The 22,486-nt window shown below is 49.2% G+C and overlaps 1 protein-coding gene across 3 annotated transcripts; it reads right to left on the bottom strand.

The window, feature by feature from the left end:
- Positions 1 to 2,126: 2,126 nt before the first annotated feature.
- MAGIX (MAGI family member, X-linked) lies at positions 2,127 to 5,935 on the bottom strand. Of its 3 annotated transcripts, none has more exons than XM_047076238.1 (5): positions 5,887 to 5,935; positions 4,904 to 5,050; positions 4,040 to 4,122; positions 3,446 to 3,617; positions 2,127 to 2,692 (listed from the first exon to the last, which is right to left on the bottom strand). In XM_047076238.1, the coding sequence occupies exons 1-5, from the start codon at positions 5,933 to 5,935 to the stop codon at positions 2,370 to 2,372; spliced, it is 774 nt and encodes a 257-aa protein (XP_046932194.1). In that variant the 3' UTR covers positions 2,127 to 2,369. The 3 variants fall into 3 exon arrangements, with proteins under 3 accessions (XP_046932194.1, XP_046932193.1, XP_046932192.1); XM_047076237.1 differs by having other exon boundaries at positions 2,127 to 2,677; XM_047076236.1 differs by lacking the exons at positions 4,904 to 5,050; positions 5,887 to 5,935 and adding an exon at positions 3,727 to 3,963 and having other exon boundaries at positions 2,127 to 2,677; positions 4,040 to 4,550.
- Positions 5,936 to 22,486: the final 16,551 nt, after the last annotated feature.

The following is a 22,486-nucleotide window of genomic DNA, read 5'->3' as shown; positions in this document are numbered from 1 at the left end:
AAATGTTATGTCTCCAAAGAGACCAGCAGCCCACCATCATCACCTCCACCAACATAACCTCCTTTTGCTATTTTTATGATTCTGGGCTCTGAAGCTATCCTTTATTCATTTTCTTGTCTTTTCTTTTCTGACATAAATCTACACAAGGTTAGAAATCTTTATGTTTTTCATTCCACCAGTGTCTCCCCAGTGCAATTATTTTGTCAGATGCAGGTGAGATTAAGAGGACAGGCTTGGGAATCTGGCCTTGATTAAGATTTTTTAGGGGGCACCTGGGTGGCTCAGTCAGTCAAGTGTCTGACTCTTAATTTTTGGCTCAGGTCCTGATCCCACAGTTGATCTCATGGATCTCCATGATCTCCATGATCTCATGGAGCCTGCTTAAGATTCTCTCTCTCCCTCTCCCCTACTTGCACTCTTTTTTTTCTCTCTCTCTCTCAAAAAAAAAAAGATTTTTTAATGTTTGTTTTTGAGAGCAAGAGAGAGAGCAAGCAGGGGAAGGGCAGGGGAGGGGGGTACAAAAGATCCAAAGCGGGCTCCCTGATGACAGCAGAGAGCCTTATCCAGGGCTTGAACTCACCAACTATGAGAACATGACCTGAGCCAAAGTCAGATGCTTAACCAACTGAGCCACCCAGGTGCCCCCAAAAAGATTTTTTTAAAAAGATTTTTTAAAAGTAATCTCTACACCCAACATAGGGCTCAAACTCACAGGCGTGAGTCAGCGGGCTGGGCTGAATAAAACCCCCAGATCAAGAGTTGCATACTTCACCTACTGAGCCATCCAGGTACCCCATTCTGGCTTTGATTAAATCTTGCTTCAACACCCTCCCTCAAGTCATTTATACTGTCTGGGCTCACTTCCCTCCCCCATGAAATGGACATAACAGGATTGTTGAGTAGAGGAGTAAGTAGATGAAAATAGATAGTGCAAGTAAAGCCAACGGGGGGGGGGGGGGGGGGGGGCAAAGCTAAGTAAATGGTGGCTGGGTTACTATTATTAGTCTCCTGGGTGTGACTGTGTTTATAGGACTGGGGCTCCTGACTTCCATAGAGCCACACCTCCACCAGGCTCTGAGTCAAGGGTAGCTGGAAGCCCCAGCGCACTCTCCCACAATGTCCACAGTGCTGACCATTCAAGGGGTCACCTCTTTATACCCTGGCTCCCAGCCTGGATTTGCAGTCTTTCTCTCTGGAAACTCACCTCTGGTCTTTCAATTTGTCGCCCCTCTCCGACCCCTCCCTGTAGAGGTGGGAGTTGCCCACTCCTGCCTGACCACAGCTTCCTTCATTGGGGGTATGGGGCCAAGTGTTCAGGATGTGGTGACAAGTGGAGGTGACTGGACATTTCTGGCTTCAGCCAGCGCTGGCTTTGGGGCTATCCCGGTTGGAGTCCCGCTGGCCATATAAGCCCTGGCTTTGGGGCTCTGCTCCCAGGATGGAGGAAACTCTGGCCTCTCCCAGGACCGGAACGCCCAGCATGGGGCGTGTGCATACAAGCCTGGCTGCAGTTCCTCACCATCTATGGAAGAGGGGGGCACGGCTCAAAGGTTCTAACAGCCTTTTTTTAGCCCAGCCCGCTGACTCACGCCTTCCCGACTCCACCCCAAAGGGGGCTCCAGGGCCCCAACCAATGCCCTAAGGGTGGCAGTCTACGTGCCAGCAAAAGCTGGTCAACCAGGCCGGAAGTGAGAGACCACAGGCTCCTGGCGAAAGAAGCCACCCAGGTTCTAGCCTTGCTATCTGCTCATCAGCTGAGGGTCTGGAGGATTCCTGCCTGGAGCTGTGGGTATATAGGTGCACTCCTGCTACAACGGGCCCACCTCTGCATTCCCCGTGCCACGAGCAAAGATTATCTGTGAGCCCTGCACACCTCCCCAAAAGTGAAACGAATGCGGAGAGAAGCAGGAGTTGGGGAAGAGAAACCGAGTGGGGAGAAAGCACGCCCAGCTGAGGATCAGCAAAAGCAGACCCCGCTAGAGGCACGAGTGAAACAACACGAAGTAAGTTTGTCAATGGCTGCAAGAAGAGGCCCTCCTTGAAACCAGATCGACCCACCCCCTCATTTACCGGGTGAACTCTGGAGCCCCACCCGGCCTACAGCACCTGGCAAGTCAAGACTGGGTCGAACCATTTTATTACCACCCCCGCTCGAAACCAGAAGCGCTGGTCTGGCCCGTCCGGAGGGCTGTACCACTGACACCTCGAGGGGAGCATGAGCTGGTCTGCTGCTCAGCAGGAGGCAGGGTGAGACAACACAGAGAGGAAGCTCTCCCCGCCCATGATAGCGATGCTAGTGTGCGGCCGGCGGGGCACACCAGATACAGGTTGGGCTGTACCAAGGGAGCACTGAACCCTCTGTTACATGCTCAGTGCCTCCGCCTCCCAGCTGCCATCTCGAGAGCAAGCTGCGCAGCCACTGGGACCCCTAGGGCCCGCGAGAGCCGTTCCTCACTCGGCACCAGCCAGGGTCCCGGGGAACCTGGGGTTCGGTCATCAGGGTCCTCTGTGCGGCGCTCAGGTGGAGGAACCATGGGACAGTTGGCTGCCCCCTCTGGGCTAGGTTCTGGGCTGCCCTGGGTTTGGGCCGTAGTACGGGATAGCGGGTGCTGACGTGGGGAAGCGCTGGCGCTGCAAGACTTCATCACCTCTGGTCCCCCAGGATCTGGCCTGCGATCTAGGGATGGCAGAACTGCGGGTTAGATTGGGCGATAGGATGGGGAACTGAGAGCCGAGCCCCATAGTGGAGTGTGGCAGGGAGGCTCCAGGGGCTGCAGGAGACAGAGACCCCAATCCTTAGAGAAATATCCCTTTGAGGACTGGACACAACATTCAGGAACCGATGCCATCCCTCAAGACCCCCCCCAACACCACTTTTCCCAAGACCGTGCCCCACCCGAATCCAGAACATGCCCCCCCCAAAATAATTTCCTACAATCCCCAAAGGAAATCAAACCCTGACCTTGACCTCAAGATGCCAAACCCCTCCTATCTAGTACCCTAGAATCTCCCCTTCCTTAACCCACCTCCCTCTACTCCCAACCTTTTCCCTAATGGATCCCTCAGCTTTGGAACTAGACCCCCTACCCTCTGTATCCCCCTCACTACACCATCCCATGCTCTCCCTGCTGAGACCCATTCTGCCTTCTCATGCGAGGACCACAACTCTTCCTTCCGAACATCCACTTTTACCCCAGACCCGTTCTCCCCACTCCTCTCCCAGTACCTCAAAAGCCTCCACGCTAAGATCTACTTTTATTCCTATCCTGGGACACTGCCCTTCCCAACCCTGCTTTTGGTAATACCATGACCCGTCACAGGCAGTGAACTCTGACCCTGCCCACTGAGACCACCACCTCTTCGTGCCCTGGACCCCAGCCTCTCCACTCTGCCACCCTCTCCTTCCTCTCACAGATCTCTGACCCCTCTCCTTTGGGAAACCCACCATCTCCTTTCTGAGGCCCTCCCATCCCCTCAGGCTTGCCGGGGTGGGTTTCAAGGGGCCTGCTTAATACAAGGCGGAGACGGGGTCCGCCTGCGCGAATCCTCTCCACCACCTGCGCATGGGTGAGGCCCTGCGTTGGCTCTCCGTTGATGTGGAGCACGAGGTCCCCGGCCTGCAAGAGTACAAGGTGAGGGGTGTTGTAAAAGAACAGATGGAGAACACCCCAACAAAGGGTAAGGATTGGGCTAGCCTTGTTTAATGACGGGTGTCTTATACCTTACCTGCAAGCGACCACAGCGCTGTGCCGGCCCATCCTTCAGCAGCCCACGCACTGCCAGAGGAGTATCCCCGGCTGAATCTTGGCCTCCGCTTAATGTGAGGCCAAAGCCCGCGGAACCGCGAACCAGTTCCACATAGAACCGTCCAGAGGCCTGGAGCGGCTTTGAAGCAGAACGTGCCTTATTCTGGGTCACTTGGGGCGGTGCGGTACCTGTACCCAAAGTCTCTGACCGGTGATGCTGGAGTAAAGACACAAGTGTACATACATTTCCAGTCTAAAAACAGGTGGCATTCTTTAAGAGGACAAAATGGTACCTGGGGCCGGTGATCCACAAAAGTGGCATTAGGCAGGCGACTGTCTGTAACCTCTATGTCGGCAGAATCTAGCACACTAATGGCTGGAAGATGAAAAAGGCAATCAGAGGGGTACTCCATGGAAACCACCAAAGATCTACCCCCTGACTTAACATTCTAGCCTCACCTCATTTCCTTGCCTGTGGAATGCAGAGAGACACACGCACTCATTTAACTGAACTCAGCACACCTGAATAACTGACTTGACCCCAGCCTTTTTAAGTAATAAATCTGGGCCTGGCTATTTGAATAAGCCTCCAGACTTTCCTACGGCCCTCTAATACACACGAAGATCTCGCTCCTCATATTAACACCCTCAGGCCCTCCCTGGAGGGTGCAATTCCAAGATTGGTCTCCTGAACTTTCCAGGCTCCGCCCTCTAACTGGCCTATAAACTTCAACCCATTCCTGACATTTCGAGTCCCGCCCCTTCGCGCTTGTAGGCTCCACCCCCTAGAGTGGCCTTCCAGGACCGCCCCTTAGCCAAGTGCCCGCCCCCAACGCTCTCCAGGACCCACCTTCTCAGAAATGCCATTCAAAGCCCCACCGACAGGGATAACCAATCCGGCCCGCACTCACAACTAGCCATGCAACATTCACCTACTGCAGTAACCTTCCCAGTGTCACCTCCTGGAGGAATATTCTAGGATCACGTCAGGGCTCCCCCGTCTCGCGGCTCCCTCCGAGCCCCGCCCCACCAGTCCCCCCAGGGGCGCATTGGCCCCACCCAGGGGAGCAACCAACCATCCCGGGTCCGCTACGTCAGAATCCGGCTCCAGTCAGACCCCGCCCCCTGAGAGGCCCCGTCCCGCCCCCGACACGCACCGGCCTTGGGGCGCAGGCGCAATGTGGCGCCCGTCCTGCGTACCAGCGCCGCCACGTCGGCCGCAGCTCGGGCCGCCAGGGGGCGCGCGTCCAGCCGCGCCAGGAGCTGCCGGGCTCTGGGGCCCGCGGGCAGGGAAAGGCTCCGGCCTGCGCGGGTGAAAGGAACAGGTCAGCGCCCGCCGGAGCCTCGGCCAACCCCCACGCTCCCCGACGTCCGAAGACCTAGAATGCCCCTCAAGATCTTCAGAGCCCCCCGACCACTCGCTCGATAGTTCCGAAGGTCGCCCACTGCCCCTCTCAACTCCCGCGACCCCCAGACCATCGCGAGTATGCCGGTGGACCCCCGCCTGCCCCCACCGTAATCCTGGAGACAGCTATTTGGCCGAAATATTCCCGGACCCTTCCGAACATCTTGGGACTATCTCTGGAGGTCTCCGACTGCCCCTTCATAACCCCAGATTCCAAACTCTTTCCGCACGATATCGAGAGGGACCCCGATTTCTCCAGGTGCCCCGACAGAACAGGGTCGGCCGCCGCTGCGGCCCCGGCACCCCCGATTCCCCTTCCAGATATCCAGGTATCCAGATACCCTGATGGCCCACGTAGTCCCAGATTGCCCCTCCATTTATCCCAGAGGCTTCCCGCCTAACGCCCCCACCCCCGCAATTCACTACAGACCCTGAGGGCCCAGGTGTCCCCAGTGACCCGGGCAGACCCCTGTGGCACAACTCCCCGGAGACTCCTGAGAGCCCCCGGGTCTGGTACACGGCCCCGCGGTGCGGATGCGGGTGCGGGTACGGGTGCAGGTCGGAGACCTGGAGCCCAGCCCGGGTCGCCGGGCCCCCCTGCTCGCCGCCACCGCCACCGCCACTAGGGCGCCTGGGCTGCTTTGTTTACTACCTGTCGGAAGGAAAAGGTGAGGAGCAGACAGGCGGGGCGAGGGGTGGCAGGGACGCGCCCAGTCCCTCCTCACCCTCCCGTACCTCCTCTGCTCCCCCTAGGGTTCGTGACGCCCCCCGCGTGCGGCTCCATGACCCGAAGTCGGTCGGGTGGACGCACGGCCGCCAGCGACGCGTTTGGAGCTCCTGGGCGCGCTCACCTGGCGGCCCGCCCGAGCCTGGGCGCCGCTGTAGCCGGCTGGTCCCGTGCCCGGCGACCTGACCCGCGCAGTCACCTACCTGGCGGCAGGCAAGGAGGCCTGGCTGTGGGAGGCAGCGTGAGCGCTTGGCCTCCCTCTACCTCAGGCGCCCCCTCTGCTCTCCCAGGACCTGGGCTGTGCTCCTTTTCCCACCCAGGAGAGGCTTTATTCCGTGAGCGAGAAGGGGAAGTCGAGGCCCAGAAAAGTTAAGGTCCCCGCCCCAGCTCTGACAACTAAACACGGGGGTGCAGAAGTGGAACCCACGTTTACCAGGGAACTCTGCAGCCTCAAGCAGAGCTTTGCTCCTGGTAGTTACTCGGTACATTTGCAGTGAACGTTGGCCTGAGCCAGGACCTACTTGGGAACTGGAAGAGTCTGTTGAGCTGGGCAGGGGGTAGCCCTAGAGGAGACTTGGGTACCACGGGAGGGTTTGGGGCCCTGAGCATGATAGGGCTGGGAGACTCAAGAAGCCGGGAGGGGCAGGTGCCCTGGAGAGTGGAGGGGTGGTAGGGGCCTGAACTTGAGGAGGCTTTGAAGGCCCCCCTGTTGGGAGGGGACACCAGCCAATGAGAGGTGAGAAATGAGGCCTCTCTTAGGTATTAAAAGTGGGGGCAGCCTGGGGACAGAGGTCCGGGGGGGGGGCACTTGGGCACAGTGCTACTGTAGTGGAAGGAGGAATGGGGTGCAATGAGAGACAGTCTGTGACAACCACTTTGTGGAGGAAGAAACTGAGGGGCACAGGGGCTCAGACACCTGTCCAGGGCCCTACAGCCGGCCCGTCTCAAGAAGCTTACCCCCAACATGCACTGTTTCTGTGACTTTCACTATAAGCTGTGGACACACTGTGTCCTGATGCTCATTCTGGGTGGCCGGGCAGCCTCTCTGGGCCACCTTTCAGGGTCTCTGTGGTGTCATAGGTGAGAGGGGCAGAATGGTCCCTGCTTTCCTTCCTCCCTGAATGTTGTGGCCCTCCCACCTCTGATCTGACCTTGTCTGAAGGGAAATACACTGGACTTTATTCACTGCTCTGCCTTGTTCTTGTGCATACCACATGGGGCTGTCACCGTTCCCCAAATATGTGCACGGTTTTCCCCACCCTCCTGCCTTTGCCATGCTGTTTCCTGTGTATTGGAGCCCTTCCGAATCTTGTCTACCTGGAAAAGAACTTCATGTTATCAAGGCCCAGTTTTAAGCCTTCAACAATCCATTCATCCTTTTCTGAAAAGAAAGAGCATATGTTCATTGCAGAAAATGGATGATTGGTTGAATATGTAGAACTGTAAACTAATGTGCTTTTGTCTGCGAGGAAGAGTCTAGGCTGATATCTTTCCTGCGTCTTCTCAGGAGCACTGGATTAGGGAGAAAAAAAGCAAGGCTGATCCCTAGGCTCCCATGTCCTCTCCTTTCCTGGGAAGCCTTCCCACTCTACTCTCTCTTCCAGGTCCCTGTCCCCTTGAACTCCCCTTGGGGAATTCCCCAATCCTGCAGGGCAGTGCTGGTCACCGGACTCACTGTCCTATATGGGCCTCTGTCTCCCTATACTGGGTTCTTTGCCCACATCTGACTCAACGTGGGTCTGGTGTTGTGTAGGGGAAGGTTGAGACCCTCTATAGTACAGTTCTCTGTAGAATTTTCATTAGTTTATGTATTCTGTGGACATTTTCTACCACCTGGTCAGAGCTTGCCCCCCCCCCTCCGCCACTGTGGTGCAGGAACAGTTGGGTACATGTTACTGAAACTGCCCTGGTGCTGCCATTAGCAGGAGCCATCTCTGGAGGAAGAGGCCCTACTGGATGCCTACGCAGACAGACATTGACAACACAGTGTGGTCAGGTCTGGGACCTGCCTCTCTTCTAGGTTTGTATGGAAACGTATTTCTCAAAGTAGGAGGGTACATCAAATTTTTTAAATAATTATCTCAATTTTTTACTTTTAGATTTTTGGCCTTATAGTATGTGGGCCTCCATTTTTATTCTTCCCCTAGGACTCACAAATGTTGTGGGTTGGCCTGGTCAACCTCAGAAACAAAAGGGGAGCACATAGATTTCAAAATTTGACATGCTACAAAGACATAGTAATAAAAAGTGTTGAACTGGGAGTGAATTAGGCAAACTCCTCAATGAGAAATTGGGGTTTTATTTTTTATGTATTTATTTACTTATATTTGAGAGAGAGAGAGAGAGCATATGTGTGACCCAAGACAAGGTGCAGAGGAAGAGAGAGAGAGAGAGGGAGAATTCCAAGCAGGCTCAACCCTGAGCTGATGCAGAACTGCATCCCACCACCCTGGGATCATGACCTGAGCCGACATCAAGAGACACTCAACCGACTGAGCCACCCAGGTACCCCAGAAATTGGGGTTTTATTTTTTTTTTTTAATTTTTTTTTCAACGTTTATTTATTTTTTGGGACAGAGAGAGACAGAGCATGAACGGGGGAGGGGCAGAGAGAGAGGGAGACACAGAATCGGAAACAGGCTCCAGGCTCCGAGCCATCAGCCCAGAGCCTGACGCGGGGCTCGAACTCACAGACCGCGAGATCGTGACCTGGCTGAAGTCGGACGCTTAACCGACTGCGCCACCCAGGCGCCCCTTCTTTTTTTTTTTTTTTTTTTTTTAATTTTTTTTTTTCAACGTTTATTTATTTTTTGGGACAGAGAGAGACAGAGCATGAACGGGGGAGGGGCAGAGAGAGAAATTGGGGTTTTAGAGATAAGTATATACAGGAACTTGATACATAATGTATAGGTGGCACTTCAAATTAAATGGGAAAGAATGGAATCTGGTATATGGGTGGGGGGGGGGAATCAGCTCACCCTAATCTCAATGGGATGCCACCTCACACCCACTAGAGTAGCTACTATCAGGATAATGGAAAAGAACAAGTGCTGGCCAGGATGTGGACAAGTTAGTACCTTTGTGCATCATGGTGGGAATGTAAAATGGTGCAGCCACTGTGGAAGACAGTTTGGTGGTTCCTCAAAAAGTTAAATGTAGTCTTACTATATTTAACTTGTGATTCAGCAGTTATGATTCAGCAGTTCCACTCCTAGATACATACCCAAGAGGAATGATAGCAGAGAATCAAATAGATATGTGTATGCGAATGTTCGTAGTAGCACTATTCCCAATAGCCAAAAGGTGGAAAGAATCCAAATGTCCATTGAGGGATAAATGGATAAGCAAAATGTAGTATAAACATACAATAGAATATTACTCAGCCTTAAATAGGAATGAAATTCTGACACATGCTACAGCATGAATGAACCTTGAGGACATTATGTTGAGTGAAATAAGCCAGGCACAAAAGGGCAAATAGTGTTTGATTCCACTTAGATGAGGCACTTAGAATATGCTAACTTATACAGACTGAATGTAGTATCTGGGGGGAAGGGGGAAATAGGGTGTTACTGTTAATTAGGTACAGAGTTTCTGTATCCATGGATGGGGCAGGACTGAAATATTTAAAGGTGGGGAGGTTTTTAAGCTTAGATCCAGGAAATTGGCAATGAAGGGATGAGGCTCAAATCAGTGAATGGGTAGGATTTATGAGGTAGATTTATGGAGCCTAAATCCAAGAAAAGTGTGGGGCCAAAATGGAGATAATAAAAAAAATATTAATGTGGCCTGGACTTGAAGAGAGGATTTCTTAAGTCCCTGAACAAAGGGAGCTTTAACAGGGGAAATGGTCTTAACTCTTAGAATGTGACAGCGTCAAGAAGGACATTGATTTAAATAATTTTATGCAGTGTGGCTATGAGGGAGTTCTACTCAAATCCAGGAATGCAGTGCTAAAATGGGGATTGGCTTGGGGTGGCTGGGTGGCTCAGTTGGTTAGGCGGCCAGCCTCATCTCCAGTCATGATCTCGCAGTTCGTGAGTTTCCAGTCATGATCTCGCAGTTCGTGAGTTCGAGCCCTACATCGGGTTCTGTGCTGACAGCTCAAAGCCTGGAGTCTGCTTCCAATTCTGTCTCCCTCTCTCTCTTCCCCTCCCCTGCTTGTGCTGTTTCTGTGTCAAAAATAAATAAACATGAGAAAAAAAATTAAAATAAAATAAAATGGAGATTGGTTTAAATCCATGAATAGAGTGAACCTAAGAGAGGTAAATGGCTTAAATCCATCAATGAGATGGGGCCTAAAAGGATTTTGGCATAAATTCATTATGGGGATGTCTAAAATGGGATTGCGGGGCGCCTGGGTGGCGCAGTCGGTTAAGCGTCCGACTTCAGCCAGGTCACGATCTCGCGGTCCGTGAGTTCGAGCCCCGCGTCAGGCTCTGGGCTGATGGCTCAGAGCCTGGAGCCTGTTTCCGATTCTGTGTCTCCCTCTCTCTCTGCCCCTCCCCCGTTCATGCTCTGTCTCTCTCTGTCCCAAAAATAAATAAACGTTAAAAAAAAAATAAAATAAAATGGGATTGGTCCACCACATCTTGTAGTAATCAACATTAATTATGCTGGAGTGGGATTAAGAGGGGATTGCTTTAGATTTATGAATTGGGTGTGGCTATGAGAGGAATGATTATGGTAAAAGATTGATTGCTTTCCTGTAAGATGAAGAACAAGAAATGGATCTTTTGTTCAACATTGTACTGGAGGTCATAGCCAGTGCAATAAGACAAGAAGAAATAAACAACATACAGATCAAAAGAAGTAAAACTATCTTTATTCAGGCATGATTATTTATGTAGAAAATCAGGTGGAATCTCCAAAAATCTACCAGTACTAATAAATTAGTTTAGCAAGGTTAGAGAACACAAGATTAATAAAGAAAAATCATTTGTATTTCTATATAGGCAATAATCTGTTGGAAGTTGAAACAATAAAATACCATTTACAATACCATCTAATATATATAGTATTTAGAGATAAAGTTGACAGAAACGTGTAAGACATGGACACTGAAAATTATGAACTATTTAAAATATTTAATAAAGAAGACCTTAATAAATGGGAAATATATCATGTTCAGGGTCCTAAGACTCAATACTGTTAAGATGTCAATTCTCCCAAAGTTAATCTATAGATTCATCAGTCCAAATTCCAATAAAAATCCTTGCAGTTTTTTTTGAAATTAGCAAACTGACTAAAATTCATATGGAAATGCAAAGAACATAACAATTTTGAATAAACAGAAAATCAGAGTACTTACAATATTTCACTTCAGATTTATTACAGACATACAATAATAAAGACAGTATAATATTGGTAACAAAATAGACAAATAGATCAATGGGAAAGCATAGAAAGTCTGCAACGAGATCCAGACATATAAGGACAACTGATTTTCAACAAAACAATAAAAGATTTGTCTCTGGGTAAAGGAGTATATTTTAAACATATGGTGCTATAGCAGTTGGGTATAAATTGGATACACATACAAAAAATTTTTTTGAGGAGTGCCTGGGTGGCTCTGTTGGTTGAGCATCCAGCTAGGTTTTGGCTCAGGTCATGATCCTAGGTTGGTGGGATGGAGCCCCCCCCTTCAGGCTCTGCACTGAGCGTGGAGCCTGCCTAAAGATTCTCTCGCTCACTCGCTCTCCTTCTGCCCCTCTCCCCTGATTGCTCACTCTCTCTCAAATTAAATAAAATTATAAAAAAATAATTTTGAAACACACTTGTTTACATAAAGTGGTGTAATTCAAAATAGATCATAGACCTAAATGTAAAACCTAAAACTATACAATTTCTAGAAGCAAGCATAGGAGAAAACCTTTGTGACCTTGTGTTAGGCAAAGGTTACTTAGATAGGATGTCAAAAACACAATCCATAAAGGAACCAATGGATAAATTGGACTGCACCAAAATTCAAAACTTTTGCCTTTCAAAAGACAGTGCAAATCACTCATCTGATGAAGGATCGTATCTACAATATACACATAATGCCCCAAATTTAATAATAAAACAATCAATGCCATAAAAAATAGGCAAAATATTTGAACATAAACTTCATCAAAGAATATATATAGATGGCAAATAATCATGTAAACAGTGTTCAATATTATTAGTCATTAGGGTAATGCAGGTTAAAATCATGATGAAATACCACTGTGTACAGTTAAAAAGTCTGATCATACCAACTGTTGGAGAATATATGGAGGAAATGGAGCTCTCATATGTTGCTGATAGAAATGTAAAATGATATAGCATCTCTAGAAAACAGTTTGGCAGTTTCTTTTTTTTTTAAATTTTTTTTTTCAACGTTTTTTATTTATTTTTGGGACAGAGAGAGACAGCATGTTCAAGCCCCGCGTTGGGCTCTGTGCTGACAGCTCGGAGCCTGGAGCCTGTTTCAGATTCTGTGTCTCCCTCTCTCTGACCCTCCCCCGTTCATGCTCTGTCTCTCCCTGTCTCAAAAATAAATAAACGTTAAAAAAAATTAAAAAAATAAATAAATAAAGTTTTACTAATTACTACTTTCGTGATTGGTTTTACTTGTTATTTCTGAACTTAAAAAATTAATGTTTATTTATTTATTTTAATTTTTTTTTCAACGTTTATTTATTTTTGGGACAGAGAGAGACAGAGCATGAACGGGGGAGGGGCAGAGAGAGAGGGAGACACAGAATCAGAAACAGGCTCCAGGCTCTGAGCCATCAGCCCAGAGCCTGACGCGGGGCTCGAACTCACGGACTGCGAGATCGTGACCTGGCTGAAGTCGGATGCTTAACTGACTGCGCCACCCAGGCGCCCCGAGTGTTTATTTATTTTTGAGAGAGAGACAGTGAAAGAGAGAGAGTGCAAGTGGGGGAAGGGCAGAGAGAGGGGGACAGAGGATCCCAAGCAGGCTCTGCACTGACATCAGTGAGCCCAATGCAGGGCTCCAACTCACCAACCAGGAGATCATGACCTGAACTGAAGTCGGATGCTCAACTGACTGAACTGCCCAGGTGCCTCTATTTCTGCACTTTTGAAATATCTCAAAATAACCCAGCTAAGTGAAAGAAGCCAGATATACTCCCAAAAAAGAGTACATGCTATATTATTCCATTATATAGAAATCTAGATTCCAGTTATATGTGGAATCTAAAAAACAAAACAAAACAAATGAACAAACACAAAAAGCAGAAACAGACCCATAAAAACAGAGAACAAGCTGGTGGTTGCTTGAGGGGATGGAGTGGGAGGATGGGCAAAATAGGCGAAGGGCAGTGGAAGATACAGGCTTCCAGTTATGGAACAAAGTCATGGGGTGAAAGGTACAGCATAGGGAATACAGTCAATGGTGTTGTAATAGTGTTCTATGGTGACAGATGGTTGCTACTCTTGTGGTAAGCAATCACTATGTTGTATACCTGAAACTAATGGAATATTGTATGTCAGCTATTCTTTAATTTAAAAAAATCTAGGGCTGCCTGGGTGCCTCCATCAGTCAAGCATTTGACTTTTGATCTCAGCTCAGGTCTTGATCTCAGGGTAATGAGTTCAAGTCCCACGTTGGGCTCCATGCTGTACACGAAGCCTACTTAAAAAGAAAAAAAATAAAGAAAAATCTAGAAAAAATGCAAACTGATGTACAGCGATAGAATAAATCAGTGGCTGGCAAGAGCAGGACACAGGAAAGAGAATTACTAGGCAGCAAGAGATAACTTTTGGCAGTGAGGATTATGTTTACTATCTTGATTGTAATAGTATCAGAGATGTAAACATACTTAAAAACTAATCACATTTTGTCAGTTAAACCTCAATCCACTAAAAAAAGAAAAAAAAGGCTTGATTAAATTGTTGAGAATTGGGTGGGGCTATGAGAAGAATTGACTTAAATCCATGAATGAGATGAGGTGAAAAGGGCAATAGGTTTATATTCATGAGTGGACAAGGCTAGGAAAAGCATTGGTTTAAACCACATTGAAGCAGGACTGAGAAGGGGTTTGGCTCTGTCCACTCTGATTGATTAGGAGTGCCTGGGTGGCTCAGTCGGTTAAGCATCTGACTTCTGCTCAGGTCATGACCTCATGGTTCCTGGGTTCGAGTCCCACATCGGATGAGCTGATGAGCCCTCCCTCTCTCTCTCTCTCTCTCTCTCAAAAAAATCAATTTTTATTAAAGATAAGCACCAGGACTGCTACCACATAGCTTAGCTGGACACAATGCAGGTGATTTGGAAGCTTTATTCCTAATCCCTTGAAAATGTTACAATGCACATCTCATTACCCTCACTTCCCAGAGGGGTAAACTGAGGCTCTGGATGAAGCAGTCACTAGGGTTCCACCTTGTGTAACTAGGGTCAGCCTTCTGTCTGGATGCCCCCACCCCACAACCCTGCCAACATCCTCAATGACCTAAGAACTGTTGCTTCAACTCAATCTTTGACTGTGTCCCCAGATTTGTGGCCCTGCTGGCTTCAGCTCTCAGTGAACCCCCACTCAACACCCAGGACCCCTGCCATTACAGTTAATCCCGGAGGCCTCCATGGACACCCATTCTTTTTTTAATGTTTACTTATTTATTTTGATTAGGGGAGGGGCAGAGAGAAGGACAGACAGAATCTCAAGCAGACTCTGTACCATCAGCCCAGAGCTGGACGCCAGGCTCAAACTCCCGAACCGTGAGATCATGACCTGGATGCCCTTAGACATCCCATTCTTTCCCACAGTCACCCAAAACTGAGCAACTCCTACTCTGGAAGCTTTTCTCATTTCTAGACCCTGGAACCCCCATCCACTTGGCAAGTTCCATGACCCATTTCCAAAGCATTGAGGCTGTCAATGCCTGAAAGCCTCCCCTCATCACCCCCCCAGCCTCGCCTTACAAGAGTGCACAAACCCTGAAAAACCTCCTGTCCACCAATCCACACAGCCTGAAGCTCTCTTTTTGCAGAATGTAATCACCCCTCTACACCAATCACCAGTTCCCAGAGCCATGAGCCCCATATTGAAAGCTGTGCTTTCCATCTTTACTGCTTGAAGTTTCAACTAGAGCAGGGAAAGTCATTCAACAAGGTCCAGTGTATTTCCCTTCAGACAAGGTCAGATCAGAGGTGGGAGGGCCACAACATTCAGGGAGGAAGGAAAGCAGGGACCATTCCGCCCCTCTCACCTATGACACCACAGAGACCCTGAAAGGTGGCCCAGAGAGGCTGCCCGGCCACCCAGAATGAGCATCAGGACACAGTGTGTCCACAGCTTATAGTGAAAGTCACAGAAACAGTGCATGTTGGGGGTAAGCTTCTTGAGACGGGCCGGCTGTAGGGCCCTGGACAGGTGTCTGAGCCCCTGTGCCCCTCAGTTTCTTCCTCCACAAAGTGGTTGTCACAGACTGTCTCTCATTGCACCCCATTCCTCCTTCCACTACAGTAGCACTGTGCCCAAGTGCCCCCCCCGGACCTCTGTCCCCAGGCTGCCCCCACTTTTAATACCTAAGAGAGGCCTCATTTCTCACCTCTCATTGGCTGGTGTCCCCTCCCAACAGGGGGGCCTTCAAAGCCTCCTCAAGTTCAGGCCCCTACCACCCCTCCACTCTCCAGGGCACCTGCCCCTCCCGGCTTCTTGAGTCTCCCAGCCCTATCATGCTCAGGGCCCCAAACCCTCCCGTGGTACCCAAGTCTCCTCTAGGGCTACCCCCTGCCCAGCTCAACAGACTCTTCCAGTTCCCAAGTAGGTCCTGGCTCAGGCCAACGTTCACTGCAAATGTACCGAGTAACTACCAGGAGCAAAGCTCTGCTTGAGGCTGCAGAGTTCCCTGGTAAACGTGGGTTCCACTTCTGCACCCCCGTGTTTAGTTGTCAGAGCTGGGGCGGGGACCTTAACTTTTCTGGGCCTCGACTTCCCCTTCTCGCTCACGGAATAAAGCCTCTCCTGGGTGGGAAAAGGAGCACAGCCCAGGTCCTGGGAGAGCAGAGGGGGCGCCTGAGGTAGAGGGAGGCCAAGCGCTCACGCTGCCTCCCACAGCCAGGCCTCCTTGCCTGCCGCCAGGTAGGTGACTGCGCGGGTCAGGTCGCCGGGCACGGGACCAGCCGGCTACAGCGGCGCCCAGGCTCGGGCGGGCCGCCAGGTGAGCGCGCCCAGGAGCTCCAAACGCGTCGCTGGCGGCCGTGCGTCCACCCGACCGACTTCGGGTCATGGAGCCGCACGCGGGGGGCGTCACGAACCCTAGGGGGAGCAGAGGAGGTACGGGAGGGTGAGGAGGGACTGGGCGCGTCCCTGCCACCCCTCGCCCCGCCTGTCTGCTCCTCACCTTTTCCTTCCGACAGGTAGTAAACAAAGCAGCCCAGGCGCCCTAGTGGCGGTGGCGGTGGCGGCGAGCAGGGGGGCCCGGCGACCCGGGCTGGGCTCCAGGTCTCCGACCTGCACCCGTACCCGCACCCGCATCCGCACCGCGGGGCCGTGTACCAGACCCGGGGGCTCTCAGGAGTCTCCGGGGAGTTGTGCCACAGGGGTCTGCCCGGGTCACTGGGGACACCTGGGCCCTCAGGGTCTGTAGTGAATTGCGGGGGTGGGGGCGTTAGGCGGGAAGCCTCTGGGATAAATGGAGGGGCAATCTGGGACTACGTGGGCCATCAGGGTATCTGGATACCTGGATATCTGGAAGGGGAATCGGGGGTGCCGGGGCCGCAGCGGCGGCCGACCCTGTTCTGTCGGGGCACCTGGAGAAATCGGGGTCCCTCTCGATATCGTGCGGAAAGAGTTTGGAATCTGGGGTTATGAAGGGGCAGTCGGAGACCTCCAGAGATAGTCCCAAGATGTTCGGAAGGGTCCGGGAATATTTCGGCCAAATAGCTGTCTCCAGGATTACGGTGGGGGCAGGCGGGGGTCCACCGGCATACTCGCGATGGTCTGGGGGTCGCGGGAGTTGAGAGGGGCAGTGGGCGACCTTCGGAACTATCGAGCGAGTGGTCGGGGGGCTCTGAAGATCTTGAGGGGCATTCTAGGTCTTCGGACGTCGGGGAGCGTGGGGGTTGGCCGAGGCTCCGGCGGGCGCTGACCTGTTCCTTTCACCCGCGCAGGCCGGAGCCTTTCCCTGCCCGCGGGCCCCAGAGCCCGGCAGCTCCTGGCGCGGCTGGACGCGCGCCCCCTGGCGGCCCGAGCTGCGGCCGACGTGGCGGCGCTGGTACGCAGGACGGGCGCCACATTGCGCCTGCGCCCCAAGGCCGGTGCGTGTCGGGGGCGGGACGGGGCCTCTCAGGGGGCGGGGTCTGACTGGAGCCGGATTCTGACGTAGCGGACCCGGGATGGTTGGTTGCTCCCCTGGGTGGGGCCAATGCGCCCCTGGGGGGACTGGTGGGGCGGGGCTCGGAGGGAGCCGCGAGACGGGGGAGCCCTGACGTGATCCTAGAATATTCCTCCAGGAGGTGACACTGGGAAGGTTACTGCAGTAGGTGAATGTTGCATGGCTAGTTGTGAGTGCGGGCCGGATTGGTTATCCCTGTCGGTGGGGCTTTGAATGGCATTTCTGAGAAGGTGGGTCCTGGAGAGCGTTGGGGGCGGGCACTTGGCTAAGGGGCGGTCCTGGAAGGCCACTCTAGGGGGTGGAGCCTACAAGCGCGAAGGGGCGGGACTCGAAATGTCAGGAATGGGTTGAAGTTTATAGGCCAGTTAGAGGGCGGAGCCTGGAAAGTTCAGGAGACCAATCTTGGAATTGCACCCTCCAGGGAGGGCCTGAGGGTGTTAATATGAGGAGCGAGATCTTCGTGTGTATTAGAGGGCCGTAGGAAAGTCTGGAGGCTTATTCTATTAGCTGGGCCCAGGATTACTTAAGAAGGGTCGTATAAGGGTACGTATTCTTGTGGGTGGCACCTGGAGAATTGCTTTGATTGGACACTGCCTAGGTAATTAAATTGTGGTCGAGCCTGAGTGTAAGTTGGAAGAGATAAGGCTAGAATGTAAATTTAGCGGGTTGGGCCTATGTATTTTCTATGGAGAGTCACTACAGCTTTCTTAGCCGCTTCCTTATCCCAGCCTTTAGTATGCTGTATTGTAAGGACAGTAATGTCTTCAATAGTCATTTGTCCCAAGACCCTCTTGCTTCTCATACAGAGTTCCTAGGGTGGCAAATACAGAAAAGTGTGAAAAACCTGTGGATACTTTGGGGGAGCTTCAACAGTCCATGGCGCTGGAAACTTCCTTAATGAATTTGGGGGCACAGATTAGGGGAGAGGATGGCAGAGGAGGATGGGAGCTGCAGGAGAGTACTCAACAGGTCAAGGCTGAGAATCCCCACAGGCCCTGACTCGGTATTGCATGAATTTCATAACTTAGGTCTTTTTAAGTTTTTTTCAACAATGTTTTGTAGCTTTCACAGTACAGTTTTTACACTTTTTTTGATACATCTATTCCTAGGTATTTTATTATTTTGAGGCTCTTGTAAATGGAATATTTTAATTGCATCTTTATTTTGTCTATGGAAACAATTGATTTTTGTATATTGATCTTCTATTCTGTAAACTTGCCAAGCTTGTTTAATAGTTCTAATACCTGCTAAAGAGCAAACATTTAACTGAGTAAATTTGAAGATTTAGTCGGTTTTATTAAACAATTCATAAACTGTAGAGTGGAGGTTTGCTAGGAGTTATACAAAATGGCAAGTTTTTATAGGAAGGAGGATTGGGCAAGAAAAGTGAAAAAAAGCAAAAGAAAATAAAGTATTGTTTTAGGTAAATTCACTTCCCCTCTGAAGAAAATGTGGGGTGAGGGGTGGGGTGGTTCTTATTATGCAGATTACCTGATCTTCCTTTGGGAATGAGAGGGCCCCAAGTGACAGATTACCTCTTTGGTGCAGACCAGAACATTCCAGATTGATTGGTTTAAAATTCCACTCTTGGAGAGGTTGAAGTTGCAATTAATTGCAACTTGGAAGGCAAGTGACTCCACCTTTGGCTTATGTGTGGCTTTATTTTTAACAGTCCCAAGAATTCCAAAGGAACTATACCAACATTTTGGTGTGCTTCCAATAATAAAACAAAGAAGTATTCACCAAACAAACTAGTATTCACTAAGAGAAACAAGTACTCACCAAAAAATGATAGTTTTTAAACAGATCTTGAATAAAGTCAGAAATGTTAACCAAAGGCAGGGAGCTCAGAATCCTAGAGGAGACTCACCCAAGAGAAGTAGGTCTGGACTGACAGAAGCCATGAGTGAAAGGTGCTTGGGACACGTACCTCACATGATTCCCTGGATCATCATTCTTCTGGGGTCATTTCCTTTGGATCCCACTTCTGACTCCAAGGAATGTCAACCTAAATACAGAGGTAAACCGAGGCAAGCTCAGAAAGATGAATTTATTTGGGAATAGGAGAAGAATTGTAATTCGGGTTTTATCTGTAGCTTGCTACAGTTTGGGTGTCCAGAATTGCAATCTTTGCTATTCCCAAATAAACTCATCTTGTTGAACTTGCATCAGTTTACCTCTTTATTTAAATCGACATTTATAAAAGTTGCTTTGTAGTCTTTATCTGCTAGGTATCTTTAAGGATGCCCAGGGCTTCTAAGCCTGGAAACATGGCCATGAGATTGATTATTGTGGTTTGTGTTTTCAAGACCATCCTCTGACCCAGCACATTATTCTACTTACCAAACATTTCACTTTCATTTAAGTATATTTATAGCTTCACATTTAAATGTTTTAGTATATGTGTTCCATGCAAGAAATGTGCTATAATTCATTTACCCAGTCTCCTTCTGTTGTCCTTTAAGTGGTCTTCAATCTTTTGCTACAATAAATAATACCATGATGAATCTGACATAAAAATCTTTTCATTGGGCTCCTGGCTGGCTCAGTCAGAAGAGCAGGTGACTCTTGATGTCAGGCTCATAAGTTTGAGCTCCACGTTGGATGTAGAGATTTTTTTTTAATTTTTTTTTCAACGTTTATTTATTTTTGGGACAGAGAGAGACAGAGCATGAACGGGGGAGGGGCAGAGAGAGAGGGAGACACAGAATCAGAAACAGGCTCCAGGCTCTGAGCCATCAGCCCAGAGCCTGACGCGGGGCTCGAACTCACGGACCGCAAGATCGTGACCTGGCTGAAGTCGGACGTTTAACCGACTGCGCCACCCAGGCGCCCCGAGATTTTTTTTTAATGTTTATTTTTGAGAGAGAGACAGAGTGTGAGTGGGGGAGGGGCAGAGAGAGAGAGAGGGAGACACAGAATCCGAAGCAGACTCCAGGCTCTGCGCTGTCAGCACAGAGCCTGACACAAGGCTCGAACCCACAGACTTTAAGATCATGACCTGAGCTGAAGTCCAACACTTAACCAACTGAGGCACCCAGGTGCCCCATGGATGTAGAGATTTCTTAAATAAACTTAAAAAAATCTTTTCGCACATCTTTAATGATTTCCTTGGGATGAATTTTTAGCACATCTGTGGCATTATTTCTGGTGGCTATTTCAGTATCACTCTTCTACTTTATAAACTCTTATGATGAAGGCAGGCTGGGTCCGAGGACCCAGAGGGGGTCCCGCAGGACCAGCCAAGAGGGTCCTTGGCTTCACACAGCATAAAAATCAAATGTGAGCCAAGAAGAAGTAAGAGCAGAATTTATTAAAGATACAGAGAGAGTACAGATACAGGCAGAGTGTCTGGGAGACTCAGGAAAGGAGAAAGTCTTGTCTTTGCTTGGTGTCTGGGGTTTTTACTGAGGATTGTGGTCTGATGTTAGTGTCCTCTCAGGCATCGAGGAACTGGACAGAACAGGGAGAATGGTCCACGTGTCCTCCATAAGTCACTTATTCCTTGGTGCTAGGGGGTCTTAAAATTGAGATTTCTAGCACCGGTGGTCTGGAATACACACATGATGGCCTCACTCATTCCTTAGAAGTGTTCTATTGTGCTGGAAGGTTCCAAAGAAACCATTAACTCCTTCATTCTTACAAGGAGGACATACATTATTTGTATTATAAGGAATGTGTAAGGCAGGTGTGCTGGTCCTAGCAAGAAGAGAAGCAGGGAAATGGGCAAAAAAGCAGTCCTTCAAAAAACAGCCCTTCATGGGGCCCTTTCAATTTCTCTTCTCTCTCTTTAAGGTCCTACACAAAAGGAATCTGTCCCATTAATCTTTCAAAGCCTTAGAACGTGGCTCTCACAACATATTTAATGTTGGTAGTATAATCAGAAATAATTTGTGATCCCTGGAAAAAGGAAGATGAGGCATAAATTTCTTGACATAAGAAAAGTCACTTTAGAGGTGCCTGCATGGCTCAGTCAGTTAAACATCTGGCTTCTGCTCAGGTCATGGTCTTACGGTTCCTGAGTTCGAGCCCCACATTGGGCTGACTGCTGTCAGCATAAAGCCCACTTTTGGATCCTCTGACCCCCCCCCCCCTCGCTGGTTCTCTCTCTTTATCTCATAAAAAATAAACTTAAAAAAAGAAAGAAAACTCATTTTAGACTCTTGCTCATCTTGCAATTTTTGCCTGACAAGCACTACTTGCACATTTCTTGTAGAACTTCCTGAGATGTGTTGAAATTGCACAAGAATAGATTTCAGTAGATAATGATTTGAAGGAAACAAAAGAATGTGAGAACAAAGAGACAGTATCAGGCCAGAAGATAGCCTAATCATATCGGCAACAATAAATCAGTGGTAAAACTTCCATTTCTGATTCAAAAGTAAAGGTTGACCTGACACATATTCTTGAGTCTTCTTTGCAGGATTTAAATCCCTTTGAGCACTCAAATACCGGACCAACTGGAGCCAGAGAATTGATGATGCTGACCAGCTGTCCTGACTTCAATTAACTTGAGACCTGGTCTCAGTTGCCTTAAGATGACCTTTGCTCCAATTCCATGCTGAATTCCCAATTTTGCAAGCCCTTCCACGAATATATATGCACTTTTAGCTTGAAACTTACCCATTTTTATTGTTGAAGGAGACACTGCTTTGGGAGTGTTCTCCTTTATTTGTTGCAAGTAAAACTCTTCCTTTTCCTATTCTTTGCTTGGATGAGTCTTTTGGCTCCATTTCTACCAAAAGGTGAACCCAGTTTTGGGTAACAGTAAGAACTACAGTTGACCCTTGAACAACATGGGTTTGAACTGCACGTGTCCGTTTATACCAGGATTTTTCTCAATAAATACAGTATAGTATTATAAATATATTTTTTCTTCCTTATAATTTTTTTGTTTATTTATTTTGAGATAGAGCGAGTGAGAGTGGGGGGAGGGCAGAGAGAGAGAGAGGGAGGGAGAGAGTGAATCCCAAGTAGGCTCTGCACGGATAGCACAGAGCCCCATGCAGGGCTTGAACCCACAAGCCTGAGATCATGACCTGAACTGAGATCGAGTCAGATGCTTAACCATCTGAGCCACCCCGGCACTCCTCCTTATGATTTTCTGAATAACATTTTCATTTTTTTCTTTAGCTTACTCTTAAGAATACGGTATAAAAAAATACAGTATATAATACATGTAACATACAAAATATGTGTAACTCTACTGCTTAGGTTATCATTAAGGTTTCCAGTCAACAGTAGGGTATTAGTAGTTAAGTTTTTGAGGAATCATAAGTT

Source organism: Lynx rufus, unplaced genomic scaffold (genome assembly GCF_022079265.1).
Source record: "Lynx rufus isolate CCGP_SWC_20201006 ecotype Redwood Valley unplaced genomic scaffold, mLynRuf1.p SCAF_14, whole genome shotgun sequence".
NCBI lineage: Eukaryota > Metazoa > Chordata > Mammalia > Carnivora > Felidae > Lynx > Lynx rufus.
Note: the sequence above shows the minus strand (reverse complement) of the source record. Positions and strands in the feature narration are given on the sequence as shown.

Excerpts from the sequence above, each read along its gene's own strand:
- MAGIX (XM_047076236.1), bottom strand. The coding sequence starts at position 4,159 with ATGGAGTACCCCTCTGATTGCCTTTTTCATCTTCCAGCCATTAGTGTG. Across the intron at positions 3,964-4,039 it reads TTGTGGATCACCGGCCCCAG|CATCACCGGTCAGAGACTTT; the intron begins GTACCATTTTGT and ends TCTTTACTCCAG. Across the intron at positions 2,678-3,445 it reads AGGGCCTCAGAAAGGAGATG|ATCGCAGGCCAGATCCTGGG; the intron begins GTGGGTTTCCCA and ends TGCCATCCCTAG.